The following is a 23,216-nucleotide window of genomic DNA, read 5'->3' as shown; positions in this document are numbered from 1 at the left end:
TCACACTGGCATGGGTGATACGCTTTCAACACTGTAGATGGGGGCGTAACTGTTGAGAGGCAGACCCTCCGATTGCTGGGTGGCTAGGGGGCCCATATAGATATGCAGTTTTAACATATATTTATGAACAATTTCATATTCCCAGAGTTTATTGAGGGTCCGAAAATAATTCTGCTATAGGGCCCAGTAACATCTACTGTAGTTTCCCACTAACTGCAGCTCCAGCCTCCTACTAGCCTAGTTAGCACCCAGCCTGACAGCCTAGTTAATATCCATCCTAACCCAATACCTCATGGCAGACTAGTTTATACCCAGTCTAAACCAACAACTCATGTCAGACTAGTTTATAGCCAGTGTAACCCAACACCTCATGGCAGACTAGTTATTGCCCAGTATAACCCAACACCTCATAGTAGACTAGTTAATGCCCAGTGTAACCCAACACCTCATAGCAGACTAGTTAATGCCCAGCCTGACACTTGACTTCATACTGACATAAGGCCTCACGGTGGCTCAATACAGCCCAAGTCCATTTTTTTCAGGTGCTTTATAACCAATGGAATCCTTTGCTATTATACTCGATGGCACAAGGGATTATTTGGCTTTATGTAGTAACACTTGTCTGTTGAACATGTTGTTGCTTGGGAAATAATTGTATTAGTCATGTGACACTTTATGTGACAAAAATGGGCAGCCTGAGGGAAGCCCTCCAGCAATGGTACCAGGCTCGATTAACAAAAGCCGTTATGGATATTTTCCCTTGTAAATTCTGCTAAACTGTGACGCCTATCCGCACGGTTCATACACAACAAGCGTTAACCCCCCAGTCTCCCACAGCTTCTCCCTCCCGTCCTCTCCTTCGTCTGACTGCGAGTGCCAGCCATGGGCCAGTCCAGGTAAAAGGGGTGCAACTTTCCCCACACTCCCTCTCTCTCTCTTATTTGGGATTGGTAGAGCGGTACATGAGTGAAGGAGAAGCAGGTCTGGGGGAGGAGAAAGAGCGCGGGCCCCGCCTCCTTGGCAATGTCTTGCGGCTGCACTAAACTTGAAGCATTTATTCCACTGGGATATTGAAGGGAAGTGGAGCGGGCACGGTGTGTACAGGCATCTCTTCATCCACCTCCAGCCCCTTAGCTGCAGCCACCATGGCTGGGATTGTACATGGCGTCTTGTTTTGTGGCCTCTTTGGATTTTGTTGGGCAGTGACGGGATCTAGGATTTACCCAGCCAGTGAAGGTAAGGCTTAGTAAGGAGCACCTTATGGATCTGTGCCCTGTGCGCTTCCCCGGCCATGAAACCCTCACCTGGGAGGCGATCATAGTGTTTGCACATGGGAGCAGACAGACAGCGCTGTTGGATATTGGCACGGATAATAAGGGGATTTATTGGGCTGCGTATTTGGATGGAGAGACCTGGTGAGACGGAGACCTGCTGGGATGATCGGGTCCTGCTTCCACTTAATGTGATGCCGAGTCCGCCTGTGAATAGTGTAATATATATATCCAGTGGCAATGAATGTGTGCTGGGAGAAGGAGACCTGGCACCCAGTTATACCCACGTGCACCCACGTCTATCCCGCTGGGAAAAGTTTCTCTTGCTGCCGCTCACATCTGCTCCTTACTGGCTGCTGCTGCTGCTGCAACTCAGATCTGCTGCGACTCGGTGTCTGCTGCAGCTCAGACCGCGGTATCAGCAGTAGTTTGAGATTGCGCACCGCATAACAGGCGCTACCAGACCATCTTGCACATCGCCTTGGTCCACATTCTAGCGCTTACTGGGGCTCATTTATCAACACTGGGCAAATTTGCCCATGGGCAGTTACCTATAGCAACCAATCAGTGATTAGCTTTTTAAAGCCAGCTGCAAGTAGAACAATGAAAGCAGCAATCTGATTGGTTTGGTTACCATGGGTTACTGCCCATGGGCAAATTTGCCCAGTGTTGATAAATGACCCTCAGTGTGTCCCTTCTAGTCAGTTTCGGACTCGGACACCAGGGCCCACCAAAAAATCTTAGACCAGGGGCTTGCTCAATACTATTTTTCTTCCTCTCCTGGCTCACCCTCTATTATCCTAGTCTCTTTTATTTACACACTATAAACTATTATTCCATCAATTAGCCTCTTTGTTCTCATAGAAATAGGGAATGGCCATGAAATAGGTAAAATGTATTGAAGCAGGAGGGCCCACTGACACCTGGGCCCACGGGGAGTTTTTCTGGTTTCCCGGTGGGCCAGTCTGACACTGTCCCCGATCAGCAGCCTTTAGTATTCTTATAAGCAGGCATGGGCAGAAATAAATGTCACCTTTCCAGCTCATTTCCCTGTTTCTTATAGAATCATGCCTAATTTCCTCTCTTTTATCCTACGGATATCTGTTCTTCAACATTTTAACTGCGCTTATTCTAAAAAAAAATTGCAAGGGTGCTGCTGGGAGATGTAGTTTAACCACAGAGGGGGCCCACAGACAACCTCACAAAGCTTTGAGTTCATGAACATAATGTGCCTGTGTGTTGCTGCAGTAAGTGTAAATGAAGTGTGGGGGGGATATCTGATAAATAGTGTGTTTATGGAATAATGTGCAATACAGATATATGATCACTTCTGTATGGTGACTGTTCTTAAATAGCACCCAGAAAGTTGCGTGACATGGCAATTTGTAGGGGGTGAAGTGGGATCAATGTCTGACTTTGTTCAGCCCTGCGCTTCCATATTCCTTAGCTATAAAGTTGCAGTCGTGTCTGCCTTGCACATACAGGGGGCATTAACAATTTTCAATGCTGATCACGTCTGCTTTGCTTTCCTCTCCCTCTCTAACGCTCTCTCCCCTTATCCCCTTTTTGTATACATTGAGACCTATTGTTTCCTTTGTATCTTTAATCTACCTTTCTATGAATCCGGATGGATGGAAATGGTACTGCTTAAGGAGGGGTGCAGGGGGATGGAGACTCAATTTTCCCTTAAAAATATTTCCTTTAAAAAAAAAAAAAAAGAAGCCGTCTTCGGGGATTTTAGGAATAGTCCAAATGTGTCTTGGGTTCACGATAACATCTTAAGAGGAAGCTGTTATAATACCTGGCATGACAGATCGCATCCAGATATTCCCATTTCAGGTTCTTCTAACTGACTTGATAAGCGCAGATCAGATTTGTAATCCTTCCTTTTGTGGGTTAACGCTGTGGGTGCCGGAGACCTGGGCTGCAGCCACTGAATTTGCATAGAGAACCCAGAGAGAGTGAACATAATGAGCATATTGTGTTAGATTACTTATATTTATTATAGAGAATATGGGATTATCTGTTTGACTTCTTCCCTTATATTTATTATAGAGAATATGGGATTATCTGTTTGACTTCTTCCCTTATATACATTTTTGATGTAAGAATGTTTAATTTTTGGAAACCGCTATATAAACAGCTACAGTAGCAACACATATAGCCACTGAGTGTACATTAGGATGTCATAACATCACTGTACAGACTGAAAAATTAAAGTAATAATTGTCACCCCCAGTAGTCTACAGAGAATACATATTTATATATATATATAAATATGACTCACAGTTATTTTTGTGTATGTTCATGGCCAATTGATCCATTTGCCCATTAAAAGGCAATTTAGACCTAGTCAATTAAAGTATACAATGCATTCTTAATGACATTGCACCCAAAATAGTTTCCCCCTTATTATCCTTTATGCTGCTGAGAATGCTGGGAGTTTAATATTTAAAGGGACTATTCATGTTATTATCAGAAATAATTATAGTATATGTGTTCTTTTTTTATTGCAGTTACCCTGCTGGATTCCAGGTCAGTGCAAGGAGAGCTTGACTGGATAGCAAGTCCTTTGGAAGGAGGGGTAAGTTGATGAACTAACACAGTTTTAGAGATGGGGATGGAATGCTGGACTCTGTAATTCCTTTCTCAAAGGCTCCCTTTTGGGCGATTGTGCAGAGAGCGCCTTATTACCTCTCCAGTCCACCATATCAGTTTCCTTTTGTAGGGGCTGAAACTTAATATTGCAAGGAGACAGCCATCAATAGCTCAATAATGACTAGAAAGCAGTGAAATCAAGTTTTCAGAATGATGGTTTCATTTGGATGCCTCCTAATAATAAGAAATCAGATAGAGTTGCAAATCGGCCTTTGTGGGTGTAATTGGGAAGTTTCAATGGGCAGTGCAGGTAATTGCCTTTCGCTTACAGTGTAAGATTAAAAAGAATGATAGAAATATGCGAAAGTAAATAAGACTGAAATTTGGGATGGATTTCAGGAATATTTTTTTCTTTGCCTTCTGCAAGGCAGTGTAACAATTCAATTCAAGGAATGAAACACATCTAGTCATACTTAATTATGCGTTATGTTGAATTATTTCTCTGAATTGTTATGCCTTGAAAATCAAACACTTTTGTTCTACTGTTCCTAATCAAGACTAATGCATGTATGGGATCCGTTATTCAGAAAGCTCCAAATTATGGAAAGGTCATCACCCATAGACTCCATTATAATCAAATAATCCAAATTTAGAAAAAAACATTTCCTTTTTTTCTGTAATAATAAAACGGTAAATTGTACTTGATCCAAACTTAGATAAAATGAATCCTTATTGGAAGCAAAACCAGTTTATTGGGTTTATTTAATGTTTACATGATTTTTTAGAAGAGTTATGGTATGGAGATCCAAATTACGGAAAAATCCGTTATCCGGGAAACCCCGGGTCCCAACCATTCTGCATAACAGGCCCATACCTGTAGTAAGAAGGGAAGGTTATTTTATTCTTGAGCACATGGGAAGATCTGTTAGTACAGAGTTCAGTGTTTGGTTATACATTTTAAAGAAACCTTTACCAAACAGCAATTTCCCAGCAATCAGTTTTTGCTCCTTTGAACCGTGAAATCTTATTAACAAGCCTAGGAGATATTGGGTGCTCCAATGCCCTCTTTAATAGAAAAAGTATAATGTACTTAAGTGTTTGTTAAATAATGATTCACCAACCAACAGACAGAATCCGAACTGTCCTTCCTTCCACATGGCACCTCTCTATCTCTAAGTATAGCACCTATCAACAGGTTTTTCCAGTTTGGGACATGTTGAGTAAAATTATAATTTCTCCTTTAACAAAGCAGAGTCTGCTGTTTCTTGATATAGTTAACAAGGAATAATAAGAGATACTGGTCTGGGCCATGTAGGCAGGATCTGTCGGCCTCAGAGGGTTCAGAATGATTGACAGGCAGCTGCTACTGTATTCAGCGAATATTTATTTCTAATTGTCTGCAGTACACACTGTGCATCACATTTCTAAAGCCTGGGAGGCTTTTTTGTTTTTTGCCTTTTTAAAGCCAAGGGGGTGGGAGAGAAAAAAACGCTACAAATTCCTCTTGCCCCCGAGAGGTTAAACCTTTTTTCAGAGCTGTTTTTGCAGGTTAGGTAGCTTTTTATTACCATAATGAACACACATACTGAGTATGTCCCATTACATTTTTAAATGGCTCTGTAACACTGCCAATTTGGAGCCATGGCATGTACGTCATAGGCTTATTAGGTTAAAACATGCAGATTTACAAATGTTCTGAATATGAGAGCTAAGCACTCATCAGCTGACATTTTAATATCTCAGTGTGCTGTAGCTCCCAGCATCCTGCTCTAGGCTCTCGGAGATTGATTGCTGGCAGATAGGAGTGAGAAAATGAGCTTTCTGGGTGTCACAGTACAGAAAACATCTGGAAAGCCATAGGTGGGCATTCTGTGGTCGATAATATCACTGCCATGGTAATTTTATAATGGAAGCACAGGACATATTCTTTTGGAAAGATTCAGTCTTCTCTGAATGTTATGCTACAATAAGATATTGCATGGGGGTGAAGCTTGTATTAGTTAAATGGGCGCATAGGCATCTCCCTGGCTTCAGGAATGATCAACCAGCTAGTTTTCACAAAAGCTTAGAAAGGTGCAAGCTTGTCATAGATTGATTAACATCTGGTCTATTCTTTACCATTGCAATTAAGTTTACATTGAGCTAAGGTAGGGATTTTATATTGCACTCCAATTCCTCCACCTAAGATGCTTTATCTGTTTGTATTGTCAATTTTAGTGGGAAGAAGTGAGTATCATGGATGAAAAGAATACACCTATACGAACTTATCAAGTCTGCAATGTGATGGAATCAAGCCAAAACAATTGGTTACGGACTGATTGGATTCCCCGAAGTGGAGCTCAGAGAGTGTATGTTGAAATTAAATTTACCTTAAGGGACTGCAACAGCTTGCCTGGGGTAATGGGTACCTGCAAAGAGACTTTTAATCTTTACTATTACGAGTCCAACAATGACAAAGAGCGTTTTATTCGTGAGACCCAGTATGTAAAAATTGATACCATTGCAGCCGATGAGAGCTTCACCCAGGTTGATATTGGGGACCGTATTATGAAGTTGAACACTGAGGTTAGAGATGTTGGGCCCCTCAGTAAGAAGGGCTTCTACTTGGCCTTCCAGGATGTAGGAGCATGCATTGCCCTTGTGTCTGTCCGAGTGTTCTACAAGAAGTGCCCATTGACTGTAAGAAACTTGGCACAATTCCCTGACACCATTACAGGTTCAGACACTTCTTCCTTGGTGGAAGTCCGAGGCTCTTGCGTAGACAACTCAGAAGAGAAAGATGTGCCTAAAATGTATTGTGGTGCTGATGGAGAGTGGCTGGTGCCTATTGGGAACTGCTTGTGTAACACTGGGTTTGAGGAGCGCAATGGAGGATGCCAAGGTAAGAATCTCAGTTATATGTTTACATCTCACGTCTTACATCTGGTAATTGAATCTGCCTTAAAATTAATTAAAAAAAAAACAAGCAGTTAATTAGCAGATCCCTCAGGGGGTCAGTTGACAGAAGGGTTGCACACAACAGGCCAAGAGGTCCAGCTGGCATAGTGGGTAAATAGGAACAAATGGCATGGCAGAAGGCTGTGAGATTTACACAGACTCTTGCACAGTAGATGTGAATTTGCTATATTTCTGTGATTTTAAAGCCGGACAGTACATGTATAGAAATTGACAGTGGCAAATATAATGATACTCTTTCCTTCTGTATTAGTTAGCTTTTACTTGTCAATCAGAATAATGTAAGCAGATATTTGATTTATTTCTATGTGTTACTGGATTTGCATTGGATTCTGCACACCATTTATATAGAAGCACTTAAGGCAACATTAGATTTTTAGCAGGATAATTGAAATATTATTATAATAAAATAATACTGCTTTAAAATATCTTGCTTAAAACATGTAAATGAAAGCCAGTCATTCTGCAGACCCATCAGGGTTAGGCATCACTGTTGGTGCATGATAAAGCTTTCTAATTTCAAGTGACATCACAACATGATTTGTAAAACTTGCACCATGGGAATAAATCTGTCCTTTTTGTCTCAGGACCAAGGCGGAGCCAGTTTGCTCATGATTCGTTTAGCTGAATGGACATCATCTTAATCTCTATTATTTATGTATCTTTGATGCACTGCTTTGGTGCCTGAAACACACTAATCCTGTGGCAGGCCTTGAACACTGTGATCAAGGTTCACTGATTGGTGCCTTGCACTGATGATCAATTTGATTAATACTGTCAAAGAGTGAATAGAATTGGCAGATGGCATGGCTTCTTACTGTAGAGGTAAGAAAGGCTAAAAGGAAAAATGGGCCCTTATCTTTTTTTTGTCATCTCAGATATTAGCCTGGGTTTTAAATTGATTTCATATATAATCAATTATGTTAATGGCTTGTGTGCTTCACAGCTTCACAGCGTTTGGTTGCTTTTCTGCCACTGACATACATTTAATTAACCACTTGTGTCAAGTGTGTTCTATTGCACATCATGACCCTTTACTTGCCCTCAGTGACTCTATGGTTTATATTTCCTACTGAGTCTTTCCCTTGTTGAGTTGATGTATCGGCAACTTTAGGGGGGGGGGAAATGTCACCCTGGGTCAGCATCTGGCATACTGGTTTTCCAGTATGTCACTAGAAATAGGCTTGATATTAAATTATTTGTATTCATAGAATCTAAAGAGGCTTCCATTTTGATTGTCCAGTGTGGATCTAATTGTCATAGATTGTGACTTTTGGGGAAAAAAAGTACCTATGAGAGGATAAGAAAGGCATACCAGCCTGCGGCTTATGACCCCTGCTAGCAGGTTGTTCCTCAGTTGTATAAAGAGAGGTTGGACCCTAGCAGACCAAATATAAGAGGGAGGTGCAGAGGTCACTTAAAACCCTCATCTGTCTTCTTCCTGTCACCCCCTAGTCACATCCAAAGATTGATAAAGATCTTAAATTTGACAGAGGCCTCCTGGATTTCAATGGACAGGGGTCAGGGGCAGGGAATTTGATGTCCTTTGAAAACAACCCTTTGGCACTAGAAAATCAAACTCCTTGTTTCACCAATATGGCACCATACCTGCACATGATTTCTGTTAGTGTTATCAAACACCTTATAAGTTTATAGTCCTGGATTTCAGTGGACGAGGACAGGGCCAGGGAATTTGATGTCATTTGAAAACAAACCTTTGGCACTAGAAAGTCAAACTCCTTGTTCTACCAATACAGCACATGATTTCTATTAGTGTTATCAAGCACCCTTATAAATTTATAATGCATTTAGCTAGAAATCTGATATTTTCAGGTGACTGTTCTTCCCTACTTGAACAAAGTAGTAAATATATTTGATAAACATAAATTCAATTTATTTGTAATAACTGTAACAGCCTGTCATATTATGGAAATGACCTGTTTCCTGTTATGTACAACTGTGTATAATATACACCTGTATGTGGCATACTTTATATGACAGAATTTTCTGTTTAGGTGGGTTACCAGGAAAGATGTGGCTTCAAGTCAATAGCTATTGAGTTCTAGGCAGATCAGTTCGAACTCTACATTTGCATATCTGCATGGGCTTATTATGAATATTCAAAGGTCTTTTTCTACCCGTGACCTGGGAATCCAATTCTAATCAGTTCTGTAGTGTATCTCCTCAGGCCCCCTACCAAACCATGTCCTAAAGAATGGGGGTTGCCAGCTGTCTCTGGAGCTTCCTCTTATTCTGCCACTGAGTGCTGCAGATTCTCCATTTAAATATTGTATATGCCTCAGAAAAACCCAGCGTCCCCTCCTGCCGCCTCACTTCTGAACACACACGCTCTTCACAATAGAGAAAAGAATATCATTTTGAGATCAGCGGCCAAAATCATCTTCAGTATATGTTAAAGGCCTCTCTGAACAAATGCAAATATATTCCATTCTCTCTTTATAGTTTTTTTTTTAACTGATTTACAAGGAACCTGGGGAGAAGCAGAGACCCTGTTTCTCATGTTGTGTTGTGCCTCAAAGCCATGCTATGGTAAATAGCTGTCATATATTAAGATGTATATGTTTGTGGATAGTCAGAACTCAGGATAAACAGTACAAAAGAACAGAAACAGTCCGGAGATTATTGCTGTACTAGGGTTAAAGACTAGCATATTTGGAAGTCACTAACATTCAAGATCCTTGCATCAGGTTCCATTAGCTGCTCAGTTTTGATGGGTCCTATATTTAATACAACTAAATGGAACATTTTTATTCCTTGCTGGTTGTCTAGGTAGGTGGCAGTACTGCTTTGTGGATTATAAGAGCCACAGTAAGGTGCTGCCAGTGCGGAATGTTTTTTGCATCTCAGACAGCTGTCTGCAGTTCATTTAAGCTGAAAATATCTGTAGGTCTTAAAGGGAAAGTGTGCCCAATAACACAATCGGTTGAAAAGAAACAGAAGATTGAATAAAATAAATGCTTGTCAAAGATGGGCAGAACAATTGTTTTTTTTTTTTAACGCTTTTGTTCGCTGCGGATTTAATGGAGATTGTTCAGACTTAATTATGCAAACACAGCTTTATATGCAAAGCACCATCCCTATTGGAAAAGTAGCTTTATTGTAATATCTGTGAAGGTTTTTATTCATCCAGGAAACAATACTTATAACTGTGGCTATTCTAAATCAGCGGGACCTGTTGATCAAGTCCAGTTGATTTGACTTAACCACTACTGGATTTATTTGATTTATTTGAATGTATTTTATTCGCTTTGAACATTGCACAGGTAAAAGCAGGCTGTTTACTGATTTATAGTATTGTAAGTTTAGAGAGTCTGTATAGGTGGGTGGTTGTGCTTTGTCCTACATGAAGGAGATTTAAGACATGGGATGTACTGTATTTTTAGTAGAAATGTGGTTTAACATAGTGGAATGCAAACACAGTGTTGAATTTAATGGGCTCTTGAACCTAGACAGACTACAGCAGATTGGATAACCATCTTATCAAAATAATTTTAGAAGCCAAGTATGTTTTTATCCACATGTATTTAGGCAAGATGTATGAAATTCTACAGTATATACTGTACATATACAAAACACAAGAACGAGGCATTATTCTTGCATTGAGTGGGTGGCATTCCGGGCTTTAATGAATTTCCCAACGTTTTTCTATTATAGAAGTAAAATTTCTATTAGTGTCTTGGGACCTAGTCGGGTGATTTATATTTCCAGCTTTCAGCAAAGTTTTTCTTTGTGTTGCCTCTGGAAGGGATTTCCAGAATCCCAAATTCTATGCAGCTTGGTTTCTGCTCAAGTGTACATTGGGTCAGAAATAAGAATACATTTATAAATAAAGTGAATGAAATAACAGATTTTTTCAACTGTTGAAGCACCAAGTCCTTTTTGCAGTATGCCAGAAACAGACCAAAACAAGAGCAGGCCCAGTGAAAATACATTAGCATGTCAATGCATCCCCTGAATCAATACTCTTTCTGCTTTCCTGCCCCTTTATTTATCACTCCATCTGCTTTATACTCTTGGCATTCCCCTTTCTCTCCTTTGCCACCTTCACCCTCATTGCAGATTTTTGGCTGCACAAATTGGAAGGAAGAGGCCAGAGGGTCCTTCTGTGCTTGGAAAAGAGGATTAAAATCCCTTTTCTGCCGTTGAGTCCCACAGTGCAATTTTCTAAAGGGTCATTCCAAATTTCTTGGCTACCAAAATGGTTAATATACTGACCAGCTAACAAATGTGCCTGCCCTTGCCCTATGCAGAACCATTTAACCCTATGTGGTAGGGTTAGGGCTAGGATTTTTCTTAAACATAGCCTTTTTCACATATCTGTTACTTTTGCTGAAAGGGTTAATGCAGTGTCTATCTACAGTGTGATTAAATTCTATAGCAAACGATCAGTTACATTCGATTTCTTTTTCCAGCGGCATCCGGCAGAACGCAATAAAACTCATGAAGGCCAATGCCATAGTTATTTGTGAGAACTGGGGTGGGCAGTTTATGTGTAGGTAGGATAAGCAATGCAGTGCCCTAGAAACACTGTTTATCTAGTATATACATTATTGGCATAAATGTGGTCTATGCCACAGGAGAATGGGTGGAGGCCCTTTCAAGGGTGGGTCTCAAGTGCACTCCAAACTTGATACTGGCCCAAAGATATTTATTTTTAAGCAGGAGGCTTTACATGTTCCCAGGCTGCATTTTGTACAAAAGCAAAATAATAACAATTTCCTTCCTCTGCATTTGTGTATTTCCTATTACTGTTATTTGCTGGTAGAAAGAAATACATGCTATTGTAAGTGCTCTGCCACCACAGGGAATTGGTGTATGTGTTTGAAGTCACCCTGTGCAATGAGTGCTTTAACCCCAGAAACTGCAAGGATCTCTCTACCACTTGCTGAAATGGAACCAGGAGAGCTGTGGGAATTTGCAAGGTGCCAAAATACCATTAAAGGGGTTGTTCACCTTTGTAACAAAATGACAAATCTAACAGTTCACATGAATAGAACAAACTTTTCCATAGAAATAGTTCACAGAAAAAGTACATGTAACGCTTTTCTGGCCTAATCTGCCAATTAGGAGTTAAGGGTGACCAGCTAGGTAGTGAGCATGGGTTACATTGCGAATCTTTACCCAGGGCAGAGCCTTCGCCAAATGGAAGCTTCCCCTCTAAACTGTAGTTGAACTACAACTCACAGGCATATAAGTGCAAATAGAATAATGGACGCCAGGAGGTTCTTTTGAAAGGGTAAACAGGAGCACAGGTTTATTATGCCAAAGGCAAATGACCACAGGTTTACTTACAACAGTTCTGAGGACACAGCAGATGGAATCACTTTGGACAGTAAAGGTTCACAGTCAAACAGATGCGACTCCCAAAGGATATTGCAGATAGGTGTATATCAAATCCCAGTTCAACCGACGTTGCACAGTGAGGGGATCGGGATCAATCAGGTAGGGGTCAGGTAGTCCTTTGCTCACCTACTGCCCTAACAACTGAGTTCCCTGCTCTAAAGGCAAACAGGCCTTGTGGGAAGCTACTCCCTACTACAAATCCTCGTTGGAGCGACAGCTGCTCTTTCTGCTACACCTCTCTGTCTTTCTCTCCTAGAGAGAACTATAACAGTATCTTACTATTTTAGCTGGTCCTCGTTCACGGGGTTTACCTGGTCCCCGACTTAGCACTAAAGGTGTCAGGTCCCTTTAGGGTAAAGGCTTTACTGGGGCCTATGGTGATCCCAGGCTCAATGGAGATTCACCTAGCAGCAGCACCAGGAGCCAAAGAGGAAGAGGACACTCCCTGCACACACTATATAGCAGTGTGGCAGGGGAGTGTCATTACACTCTTTGTCCAATAGGTGTGGGTGTTACACTTTGCCAGTTACAAGGGCTTGGCCCAATAACAAGGGAAAAGAGAACTACATACAAACGGTAGGGGATTAACTCTATAGGGATAGGATATCCTATAGGTCCCTACATACACCCGGGGGAAAAATCCATTTCGTCCCGACAAATGGTGAAATGATATAGACACAATAGTAACAAAGTGAATATATAAGTGCAAACCAACAATACCATTGAACATCACTCTTCTGGTATCCTCTCCTGAGGAATACCTGGTAACAATGGGTACTGTGGAGAAAAGAACAGTAAAGAGCAAAAGTGCAATACTGTATTGGATAAGTTTCAGTGCAAATAACTTCAGTTGCATAACTTTATTACATTCATGAGGTCCTTAAAGGAACACTCAGGCACTTAACTTACGACACTTGAACCATCCATAGCGTATCAGGAGGTCCAGGCACAGGCTTGGCTGAAAAGAAAAATTAGCATACCTTTCTTTTCACACATGAACACTCATTTTTATTGCAGTTGAGTTACATGACCCCACCATAACCAAAAGCTTTATTCATATCACACCCCCCCCTACCCAAGTGTACAAAGTCACTGAGAGCCACTTGGGAAGTAGTAAGGGAAAGAATAAAGGTGCTACTCAGCGAGTAGTTAGAGGTAGAAGAGTTTTGGTGGGGGCTCAGCAGTCTTTGTCTCATGAACCCAACTATTTACAAGTTCCAGACAATGTTCAGAAGTCCAGAAATGGAACAATGAGTGAACAAAACAATGAAGAAGGCCCAAAACTTGGGGCATCAATCTTGAAGAACAATGAAGAAGGCCCAAAACTTGGGGCAATCAAACGACGTCCTCAAGTGTAAACAAATCATCTCTAAGAGGAATTCTCACTCTTAGAGGCATACTGAAAAGTTACAACACACAGGGTCCAGCCGGATCCACTGTGGACAGCTTAAGAAATCATCCCATACTTTTCCAGGGTATGTTCATAGGATAGATAGTAAGAAGGGTGAGGCTTATCTACCTTCCCTCCATTAGGCAGAGTGGTTGACAAGCTGAAGAAGCGGTCCTCTTGAAACTTCCCACAACTTTTAACATGGTGCTTTAAGATGGTACGCCCATACCACCATTCGCTGAGGGTGTCACAGAGGAAGACCATGTCACGCTGCCGCTTCTGTGGATCGCTTTGAAACAATCCCTTGGGTCCCACATCTGTTTTCTTTAAAAGTTCTCCATAAAGCCATTCTTCCAAATCCTTCTCTACTTCGTCATAAACCCACTCAGGTGCATAGGGCATTGGATATCCCCAACGGTCACGCACACGGGCATTGATGATGCGTTGCACCCGTGAAACTGTGCGTGCCTTCTTGGGGTCGGCCCTTCCCTGAGCGACCCAGAAACCTTGTGCCTCTGGAGAAAGCAAGGGTGTTGACAAGCAGGCAACAGGCTGCTGAGAACTGGAATGCTCTGATGGAACCACTGTGGATGAAGCCTCATCCTTTGGTGCAGTGGTTGGCTTTGGAGTAGCAGGCCTAGGCATGGCAGGCTTGGGTGTGGCCGGCCTAGGAGTGATAGGCCTAGGTACAATATCAGGGTTCCTGCGCATAGTACTCCCCCTCCCTCTGGGTGGAACACGTGTATCCTCCCTTTTTGGGGCTGCATCCCCACTAGCGCCTACTCCAGGTGAAATAGACAAAGCTTTTATAGGAACGATCAGGCTTTGCTTGCTGGGTGGACACCCTGAGGAGAAGTGAAGAGGATATGCGGGAACAGGTGCAGGAGCAGAGTCTCCTGACACTGAAGACAATCCATCTGTGTCTGTAGCGATGGATTTTGTCTTTATGCCCTTTTTAGGATCAGCATAAAGTACATAGGGACCTAACCAGCACTCGTGAAAACAATGAGGGCACGATGAGTGGAAATTACAGGTCTCTGTGGATAGCTCACGGGTACAGTGCCCGCAATAGGGAACAACTATCCGGTTATAGTGGACATTTAGTTTTTCTCCATATGTCCCGGCCCAAATATATCTAAGGCCAAAGTCTACATCTTCTATGTCCTCATCCGAGAACAGCGGAGCCCCAGATAGGTTCTCCTCCGCATCCGCCCAACCCTCCCAGGAATGGTCAGCCATAATAACTGAAAAGGGTTTTACCGGAATGAAGAATGTAGAATAGTCCTCCACTATGCCCGCAGCCGCAGGGCAGTCAGTAGTGAAGTCCGGAAGGTCTGCACATGGATGGGCCACAGCCGTGGTCCGTGATGGTGCAGCACCTTGAACAGGAGCGATGCAGAAATCCTCCGGTTTTGCTGAAAAAGAAAACGGTAACAAGCAGGTACCGCTTGGAGTGAAGAGTGGAAGTGCGGGGAAACTTCTAGGCAGCCGCCGGAAGTCCACAGGCACAAACAGGTGGAGCTGTGATGCACACGTCTTCTCCCTGTAAAGTCTCTTCACAAAATGGCGGCGGGATGTGACGTCAGGGACCGCCTTAATCCCAAAGCGCGCCAACAGTTACAGCGCGGGAAAAAGATTGGCGCCAGCGAAATCTCGCGCTCGCGAGACTTGAGCTATGGCGCAGGCTCGTGTATCGGGAATAGAACCTCCAAGCCCGAACCCACGGCCCTGAGATACTAGGGGAAAAATACCTAGCAAATTTAGTAGAAAAAGACGTGCAGGCAGCCTTTTGCCAATCAGGTCCGCCGCCTGTCACGAAAATTTAAAGCGACAGTGCACAAAAACACTAAATCACAAAAATACAAAAATAGCCTGGATTTAGGGGCGGGGCCCCACGTTGGGCGCCAAAATGTAACGCTTTTCTGGCCTAATCTGCCAATTAGGAGTTAAGGGTGACCAGCTAGGTAGTGAGCATGGGTTACATTACGAATCTTTACCCAGGGCAGAGCCTTCGCCAAATGGAAGCTTCCCCTCTAAACTGTAGTTGAACTACAACTCACAGGCATATAAGTGCAAATAGAATAATGGACGCCAGGAGGTTCTTTTGAAAGGGTAAACAGGAGCACAGGTTTATTATGCCAAAGGCAAATGACCACAGGTTTACTTACAACAGTTCTGAGGACACAGCAGATGGAATCACTTTGGACAGTAAAGGTTCACAGTCAAACAGATGCGACTCCCAAAGGATATTGCAGATAGGTGTATATCAAATCCCAGTTCAACCGACGTTGCACAGTGAGGGGATCGGGATCAATCAGGTAGGGGTCAGGTAGTCCTTTGCTCACCTACTGCCCTAACAACTGAGTTCCCTGCTCTAAAGGCAAACAGGCCTTGTGGGAAGCTACTCCCTACTACAAATCCTCGTTGGAGCGACAGCTGCTCTTTCTGCTACACCTCTCTGTCTTTCTCTCCTAGAGAGAACTATAACAGTATCTTACTATTTTAGCTGGTCCTCGTTCACGGGGTTTACCTGGTCCCCGACTTAGCACTAAAGGTGTCAGGTCCCTTTAGGGTAAAGGCTTTACTGGGGCCTATGGTGATCCCAGGCTCAATGGAGATTCACCTAGCAGCAGCACCAGGAGCCAAAGAGGAAGAGGACACTCCCTGCACACACTATATAGCAGTGTGGCAGGGGAGTGTCATTACACTCTTTGTCCAATAGGTGTGGGTGTTACACTTTGCCAGTTACAAGGGCTTGGCCCAATAACAAGGGAAAAGAGAACTACATACAAACGGTAGGGGATTAACTCTATAGGGATAGGATATCCTATAGGTCCCTACATACAGTTCAAGAGATATTCACCTCAGATGTGTCCCTGTACTAATCCTTCAGTTCCACACAGACCCTGTGCTGGGAGGGGGTCACTGACCCCCAAAAACACTACAGTGTTCACTTCCTCTTCCTTATATGACATCACACATTGTACTGGCAGCTAACTTAACTCCTATTGGCTATGTCTGCTGTCAATCTGCCACTGCTTCCTGTGCTGGCTGTGCTGGGGAATTTGAGCAGAATTCAGGTACTGAAGAGAAACTGTTACAAGTTTGTGAGAGGGAGGGGGAGTGTGGGCTGTGTGCTGCAGAGACTTCAACTGTGCAGATGGGGGGGATTGAGGTGCTTGGGACCTGAAGTTTTACGGATAATGGATCTTTCCATAATTTGGATCTTCATGCCTTAAGTCTACTAGAAAATCATGTAAACATTAAATAACCCCAATAGGCTGGTTTTGCTTCCAATAAAGATTAATTATATCTTAGTTGGGATCAAGTACAAGCGACTATTTTATTATTACACAGAAAAAAGAAATCATTTTTAAAATGGATACTATGGGAGATGACGCTTGTACTTTCCAGAAATATATTATTTGGGGGGGGGGGGCATGTATTATTTTGTGTATTTACCTCATAAAAAATCATTATTCAGCAGCTGATTATTTGTATGAGCTTGAGGCTTTCCAAATTAGTTGAATTTTTGTGCATAAAGTAAAATATTTTTCTGGTATAGATCCCTATATCATGGAAAATATAACTTTTTAATTTTTTGGTATTTAGAGCTCTAAATCTTGTTCCAGAAGTGGAACACTTAAACACTTAAAAAAGGTATCGTTTTCCTAGGTAAATTACTGCCCCCGCCCCCGGGAGAGCGCACAAAATCACTTAGGGCTGCCACCTCACCCTTTTAAAACCAAACACATATGAAATCCACAGGCTGCATGGCTAATTAGCAACTCATTTAGATGCATGATACATGGCTGCACAGAAATCAGTTCAGTCTGCAGCATCTAAATGAGTTAGCCATGCAGCCTGTGGATTTCATATGTGTTTGGTTTTAAAAGGGTGAGGTGCAGCCCTACTGTCCCTGCTAGATGTGTAAGTTACATACGTTTCTAAGCAAGTCACTGCTGGTTTTTGTTGCAATTTTGTAAATAACTGACATTATGCTTAATGCCAAAGGTATTAAAAGATAAAAATATAGAAAAGCCAGTATTTATTCCCAGAGGTTGCACCCCTTTGGCACTCCATTCAGTTATAGCCTAGGCAGAAGGAGAGTGCCAGAATTGGGAGAACAATGTTGCGCCTTCCTTTTCTGCAGTATTTGTCTGCATGGCTGTGTGATTGTTTGTTACAAGGCAGGTTTGTTTATATGCTGCGTCTGTTAACCTCTGCCATTACAATTGAGTAATCAACCAATGACCATTCAAATTATGTGACTGGTTACAGTTCACAAGCACCCAATAAATTACTAGGAGGAGGGCAGTATCAACATCCAATAGGAAACAAGTAAGGGCAAAGCCTCGGCATGATGATGTCATCATATAGGAAGTTCTTGGTGTGTCAGGTTCAAAATAGGCCCCTCCCATCACTTCAGAAAACTGGTCAGAGAGACAGGAGAAGGGCTGAGTTAATAGGTATAAAAATTAGCTTTTACAATGGCATTTTTACTTTTTGTTATGGAAAATGGTTTTTCTAACACATTGAGAGCATTGTTAGTGGTTTCATAAGATTTGTACATTGAAGGTGAACAACCCCTTTAAGGCCAACCAGGCCTCTTTTTGTCTAGTGAGAGTGTCTAGTATCAGCTTTTTAAGCTTTTCTGGGAAATAACTTCCCTGTTCATTTTCTACCAATTTAGCATATTACTCAGGACTTTATTTGCCATAGTCAGGAAAACTGTTAAAAGGGAACTCCACACAAACATAACTTAAGCTTTTTGAAAAGTAAACACAATTTAAAGCAACATATAATATATACATCAATTAAAACATATGCAGACTTTTTATGATTTTTAATGGTTTGGAACAGTTCCCTAAGCCCAGCCCCCTGCTCTCCTGCTGATCTTCTAGTCTGACTACTTTCCAGAAATGGCTGACTACTGTATCAATAGCCATCTGTCCTCAGCCTGCATCCTCCGAACCCCACAATTCCCTGAACAAGTGATTATAATAAGGAAATGAACATCATAGTGCAATGCATTGTGGGTTATGTAGTTCCTGCATGCTGTCTGTAAGCTGTGGAGAAGTTGTTACAATTTGTAACATCAGTGTTTAATCCTTCCTTCCCTGCCAGGATTTCAAATGATGTAGAAATAGAACTGTTAAACAGCCGGATTTCAGCATAGAAATGCCATTTACTCTTTTTACAAAAAACGGTAACTGTCATGAGTATATTAGGGGTTTCTGTGTTATGTGGGCCTCTTTATCAAATTTTGGTTTGGAAGTTAGAGTTCCCCTTTAACATTCCCTGCACTCACAGGTAGCTGTCTGGTTTCAATAAACAAACCCTAAAACAAAAGTTTATTGGATGCCTGTTGTATAAATACACTTTCTTTATGGTCTAGTGCAAACAACATGCTGTAATGGTGATAAAACTTTCACACCCGTTTTCACACTATATTAAGAAGGGGTGACAGGAGGAAAATGCCAATTTCCTGTTCGCAGGTCAGTGCCATGAACTTCCTTCACTGCTGAACCAACAGAATGTGGCACCCCTCTGTTCAAAAACTCCAGGAGAATTTTTGCCTCTTTCCCAGAGATGCCAGACGCTGACCTTTGTGTTGGTAGGAATAAACTGTTGTAGTGCCTATGACTGTTTTGTCAGAGGTGCACCCTAATTCTAAACAGAATGCTGTGAACTTCTGCACCTGTTGGTGGCCCTGGGAACTGGAGAGAAGATCTGCGTGAGACAGCATTTTTCTAAGTTGCCAGAGTGCCAGACCCTTTAAAGAGGCACCAATAATATTTCACCTGTGACAGCAAAGTCTTCTCTGGAGACCTATCTAGTAAGGGGGTAACAGATTTAACATGTACTTTTCCTCAACCTCTTGCTTGTGCCTTCTGCCCAGAGAGGGAAAGTGACCTGATAGAGGTAGTCAGAACTCATTCCAGAGAAGCTGACAGTCAGACCTGTGTGGCAGCTAGCAAGGTGTGGTTGCAGAACTGGCTGATGGATCAAAAGGAGGAGCATTTTTGGCAAAAGTTGTAAGGGTAGAGAAACTAGGTCAGGAACTATGTTAAAAAGAAATAACTAAGGGTCAAAGGACAACTTTGCTAGAGACATGTGTCAGCTGTGAATTAGGTAAATGCTTAGTACAGATTTTGTAGGTTGTCTTGACACGTGAAGGAAAAGAGTAGGACAAATCTGCAATCTGTGTTTGACAAATTGTTCAGTAACCATGCAATTGGTTAGATACTAAGCTAATTCATACATTTATAGTGATCCTCTGCCTTTGGAATGGGGAAACTTGTATAACTATGAACTGCACATTTCAGTACAGCCATTCACAAAATAACATTTATATGTAACATCACGTAGTCTCAGTGCTTTTCAAGACTTCAAACAATTAAGCTTAGAAATAACACGTTGCATTACGAGAATTGGATTTCAAATTTCAAACTAGATTTAATCTACATGCATAGATCTGTGCTTATGGCTTATTTGCTGGAAGTGTGACTGACAGCCACAATCACTTTTTAACTTGTTACATATATTTACTTAGCCTTGGACTTGCCCTGGCCACAAACACTAAGCCTTCCTGCTGTTGTCTGGTTGCCAATTTTGTTGTTGAAGTTATGGACTTTTTCAGTTTTGATTGGTGTTAGTTCATGTATATCCTTGAAGGGCCTTGTTACTTGCCCCCTTGTAATGTGCTTGAGAAACTGCTACTTCATTATTTGCTTGGCTGTGCAGTGGTTGATTTATAAGGCATCCAGCAGAGAAAGAAACACATTGAGCTTCTTATTAAACCTTTAAATGGAGAGATAACAGCCACTATCAGTTTTCTGTGCATTACAGGTGCACTCTTAAGGACTCACAAATTCACCTGTATTTTAGCCTGGATGGCCCTGCTGCTTCAGCTAAGATTAAAATACCAGAAATAATAGATGTATTTACACATTGTATCCTGTGTAATAACTCTGCTTGAGTTGTCATACTTTTCTAGGTATATACACATAGATAAATTTCAATGTACTTAACTATATGGGTAAGTACTGTACGTACTGAAGCCCTTCAGCTTGTATTTAAATACCCAGCATGCATTGACAGATAAAGCCTGTCAAGAGATGTTGGGAGATCCAGTTCAGCTAGTTGAATGACATTTGAAGGAATGGAGACTTGACATCCTTAGTCTTCAAGGATAGATCGGCTGTGTGTGCTTATTTGCCCTCCAATGTATTTGGTATCACTTGTTTCTTTGAATGTTGAATAAGTGACCCTAGCTGCTGGGACAGTACTCTAGTTATTTACGGTTAAATGTCTGTTGCAGTGCCATGTGAAACCCCTGTAGATATCTGTGACATATTATACTCTAATAAATGATACTTGCCCCTTAGAATGAAGGTGAAAAAGAGGTTAAATTTGGGTTAAGGTCATAGTAGCATTGGGTGTAAGGAGACAGTAGAACAAAAACAAAAGTATTTCACAGGACCCATAAAAATGTCACTGGAAGTCACAACCTCTAGAAGTGTCCTGTGTCCCTTTTCTTTCTCAGAAGACCACCCATTTCGGCCAAGCCCAATTTCAAATGGAAGGACAATGACAAAGTATGTTATAGGTATAACATCAGAATAAAATCTACTGCCTTGCACTCCAATACAAAACGGAAAATGGTGAGAATGCATTGTGAGAGCTGGTTAAGGAAAGGGATCACAGCTACAACTACAACAAAACAGAACAGACCAACCGAGTAGAAGTGACAAAATGACATTCATTTTTTATCTTTGTAAGAGAACCCAGAAAATAGATTGTAAAAAATGGGGCAAAAAGCCCAGTGTCACTAAATTCAAAATTGCTTGGCCATCAAGTCTAAATTTAAGGATATTTATATTTTGTAACTTGTAGTTCATTATAAATCACTGTGGTTTGTGTTCGGCAGTTATAATAGTTGGGTACAACTTGGTACAGAAGGTTAGACATGGTACAGAAGGTTATTAAACAAAATGGGAACATTGAGTTTTACCACCATATCATGGGTTAAGTCTGGCAAACCGTTGCGATGTAAAAATCAGTGGAACCGAACCTGGAGATTTTTTTTTCCATTTGTGGAGCTGGAAATTTTGTCCTGCCAACACTCTGCTACCAACAGCTGAATGCTACAGCTATGAAGACTGCCTCTCATGAACAGATTGCTAAGTGATGGCTGTTCAGTTTGTCAGGGTTGATTCTGTGCTGAGCTCATGAATATTGAAATCTGCCCTTGCTCCATTTGTGCCAGCGATGCCAGTGATTCATTGTGTAAAAAATAATAGCTTAACTTGGGTTATAATGCAGAATAAATAAGTGACCTTTGAGAGATAACTAAAGGTTAAAGACATCAGATCTTTCTGGCAGGGCCCCTAGAAATTTTCCTCAGACAAAATATCAGAGTAGCAAATTATAGAAATGGAAGACCCAGGGCTTACTCTTTCCCCAAGGACACATATACAGGAGGGTTTTAACAGGATTAGCAGTTGTCACTCAGCAGTTAACGAATTAATTAGCTTGAAACGAAGGCACCCAGTCGGTTTCTGCTGTTGTTTCTTTTGCTAACAGGCTGCCCTTAAACTCGTACCTATCACGCGAGCTTTTCAGGTTACTTATAGATAGATACTGTATGAAGTATGTTGGTGAAGGCCCTTGTAAACATGGCTTATAATTAGTAGCATTCATTTTATAAGATAGAAAATAATATAGTCAAACAGGTCTTGTAGTTTAATGAATATAATAGAATAGTGTGTTACTATTTACTACATATTGTATTGCTTGGTACAATTCAAGATGTATTGGCAATGGATTTTTTTTGCAGAGCTCAGGGCAAATGTTTTGTTCTAGGTTGAGCTCTTCACACTACTTGGGCTACTTGTGTGTCCAAGAGATCAACTGGTCGATATTAAGGGACATCTTCTAACTGGCTGTGACTTCTGGGAATGTTCAAGAGAGTGACAGGCCTTCATTTCTCACCATACTTTTTTTTTAGCCATGCCTCTGTGTCATATGGACTAAGCCTAGGCTTTTGTTATGTGTAAAGGGAAGGGGCAAGCTCATCAAAGCCAAGCCAAGGAAAGATATTGAATTTGGGCCTTGTGCTGAGTATAGGAACTAAGCTTTGGACAATGAGGATGGATCCAAAGCTCTGGCAATCGCCCTTATACCCCCCACCCTAGTGGCAAATCCTCCACAAAAAGCAAAGGGACAAAACCAAGAACAGCATTAAGCACGCACCAGAGACTTTAATTTGGGGCCTGGAGAATAGGGATTTGTTGTGAGAATGAATTAGCAGCATACAATAAAGCAGACAATAGCATCACATACAGAGTAAATTAGTCTTTGCCCCATTGCATACACATTCTTTGTGTGTCTGGACATAAAATCTCTTGTACCATTCATGCTACACATGTATGAGAGAAAGAATTATATTCCCTGCCTAATTAGCAAAATAACAGCTGTATCTGTGAAATATCATGTGTGTCATCAATGGTATCATTATATACCGGTAGTCATGGGGTTGCTGTAGATTGAGTTCTACCTACGTGTTCTATGTACTTACTGTCTTGTGCTGGAGCTTTCGAATTTGGCATCCATGGTGTGCATTGGGTTGCATT

At 41.6% G+C, this 23,216-nt stretch overlaps 1 protein-coding gene across 4 annotated transcripts in view; it reads left to right on the top strand.

Moving 5' to 3' along the window:
• Positions 1 to 1,044: 1,044 nt before the first annotated feature.
• The window catches only part of epha4.S (EPH receptor A4 S homeolog), a 55,070-nt gene continuing 32,898 nt past the window's right edge, over positions 1,045 to 23,216 (top strand). For 3 of the 4 annotated variants that reach the window (XM_018264613.2, XM_018264612.2, XM_018264611.2), the window contains exons 1-3: positions 1,045 to 1,236; positions 3,788 to 3,855; positions 6,087 to 6,750. In XM_018264613.2, coding sequence (XP_018120102.1) covers positions 1,146 to 1,236; positions 3,788 to 3,855; positions 6,087 to 6,750 — 823 coding nt within the window. In that variant the 5' untranslated portion in view covers positions 1,045 to 1,145. 4 annotated transcript variants of the gene reach the window in all.

This window comes from Xenopus laevis, chromosome 5S (genome assembly GCF_017654675.1).
Source record: "Xenopus laevis strain J_2021 chromosome 5S, Xenopus_laevis_v10.1, whole genome shotgun sequence".
In the NCBI taxonomy this organism is placed as follows: Eukaryota; Metazoa; Chordata; class Amphibia; order Anura; family Pipidae; genus Xenopus; species Xenopus laevis.
Note: the sequence above shows the minus strand (reverse complement) of the source record. Positions and strands in the feature narration are given on the sequence as shown.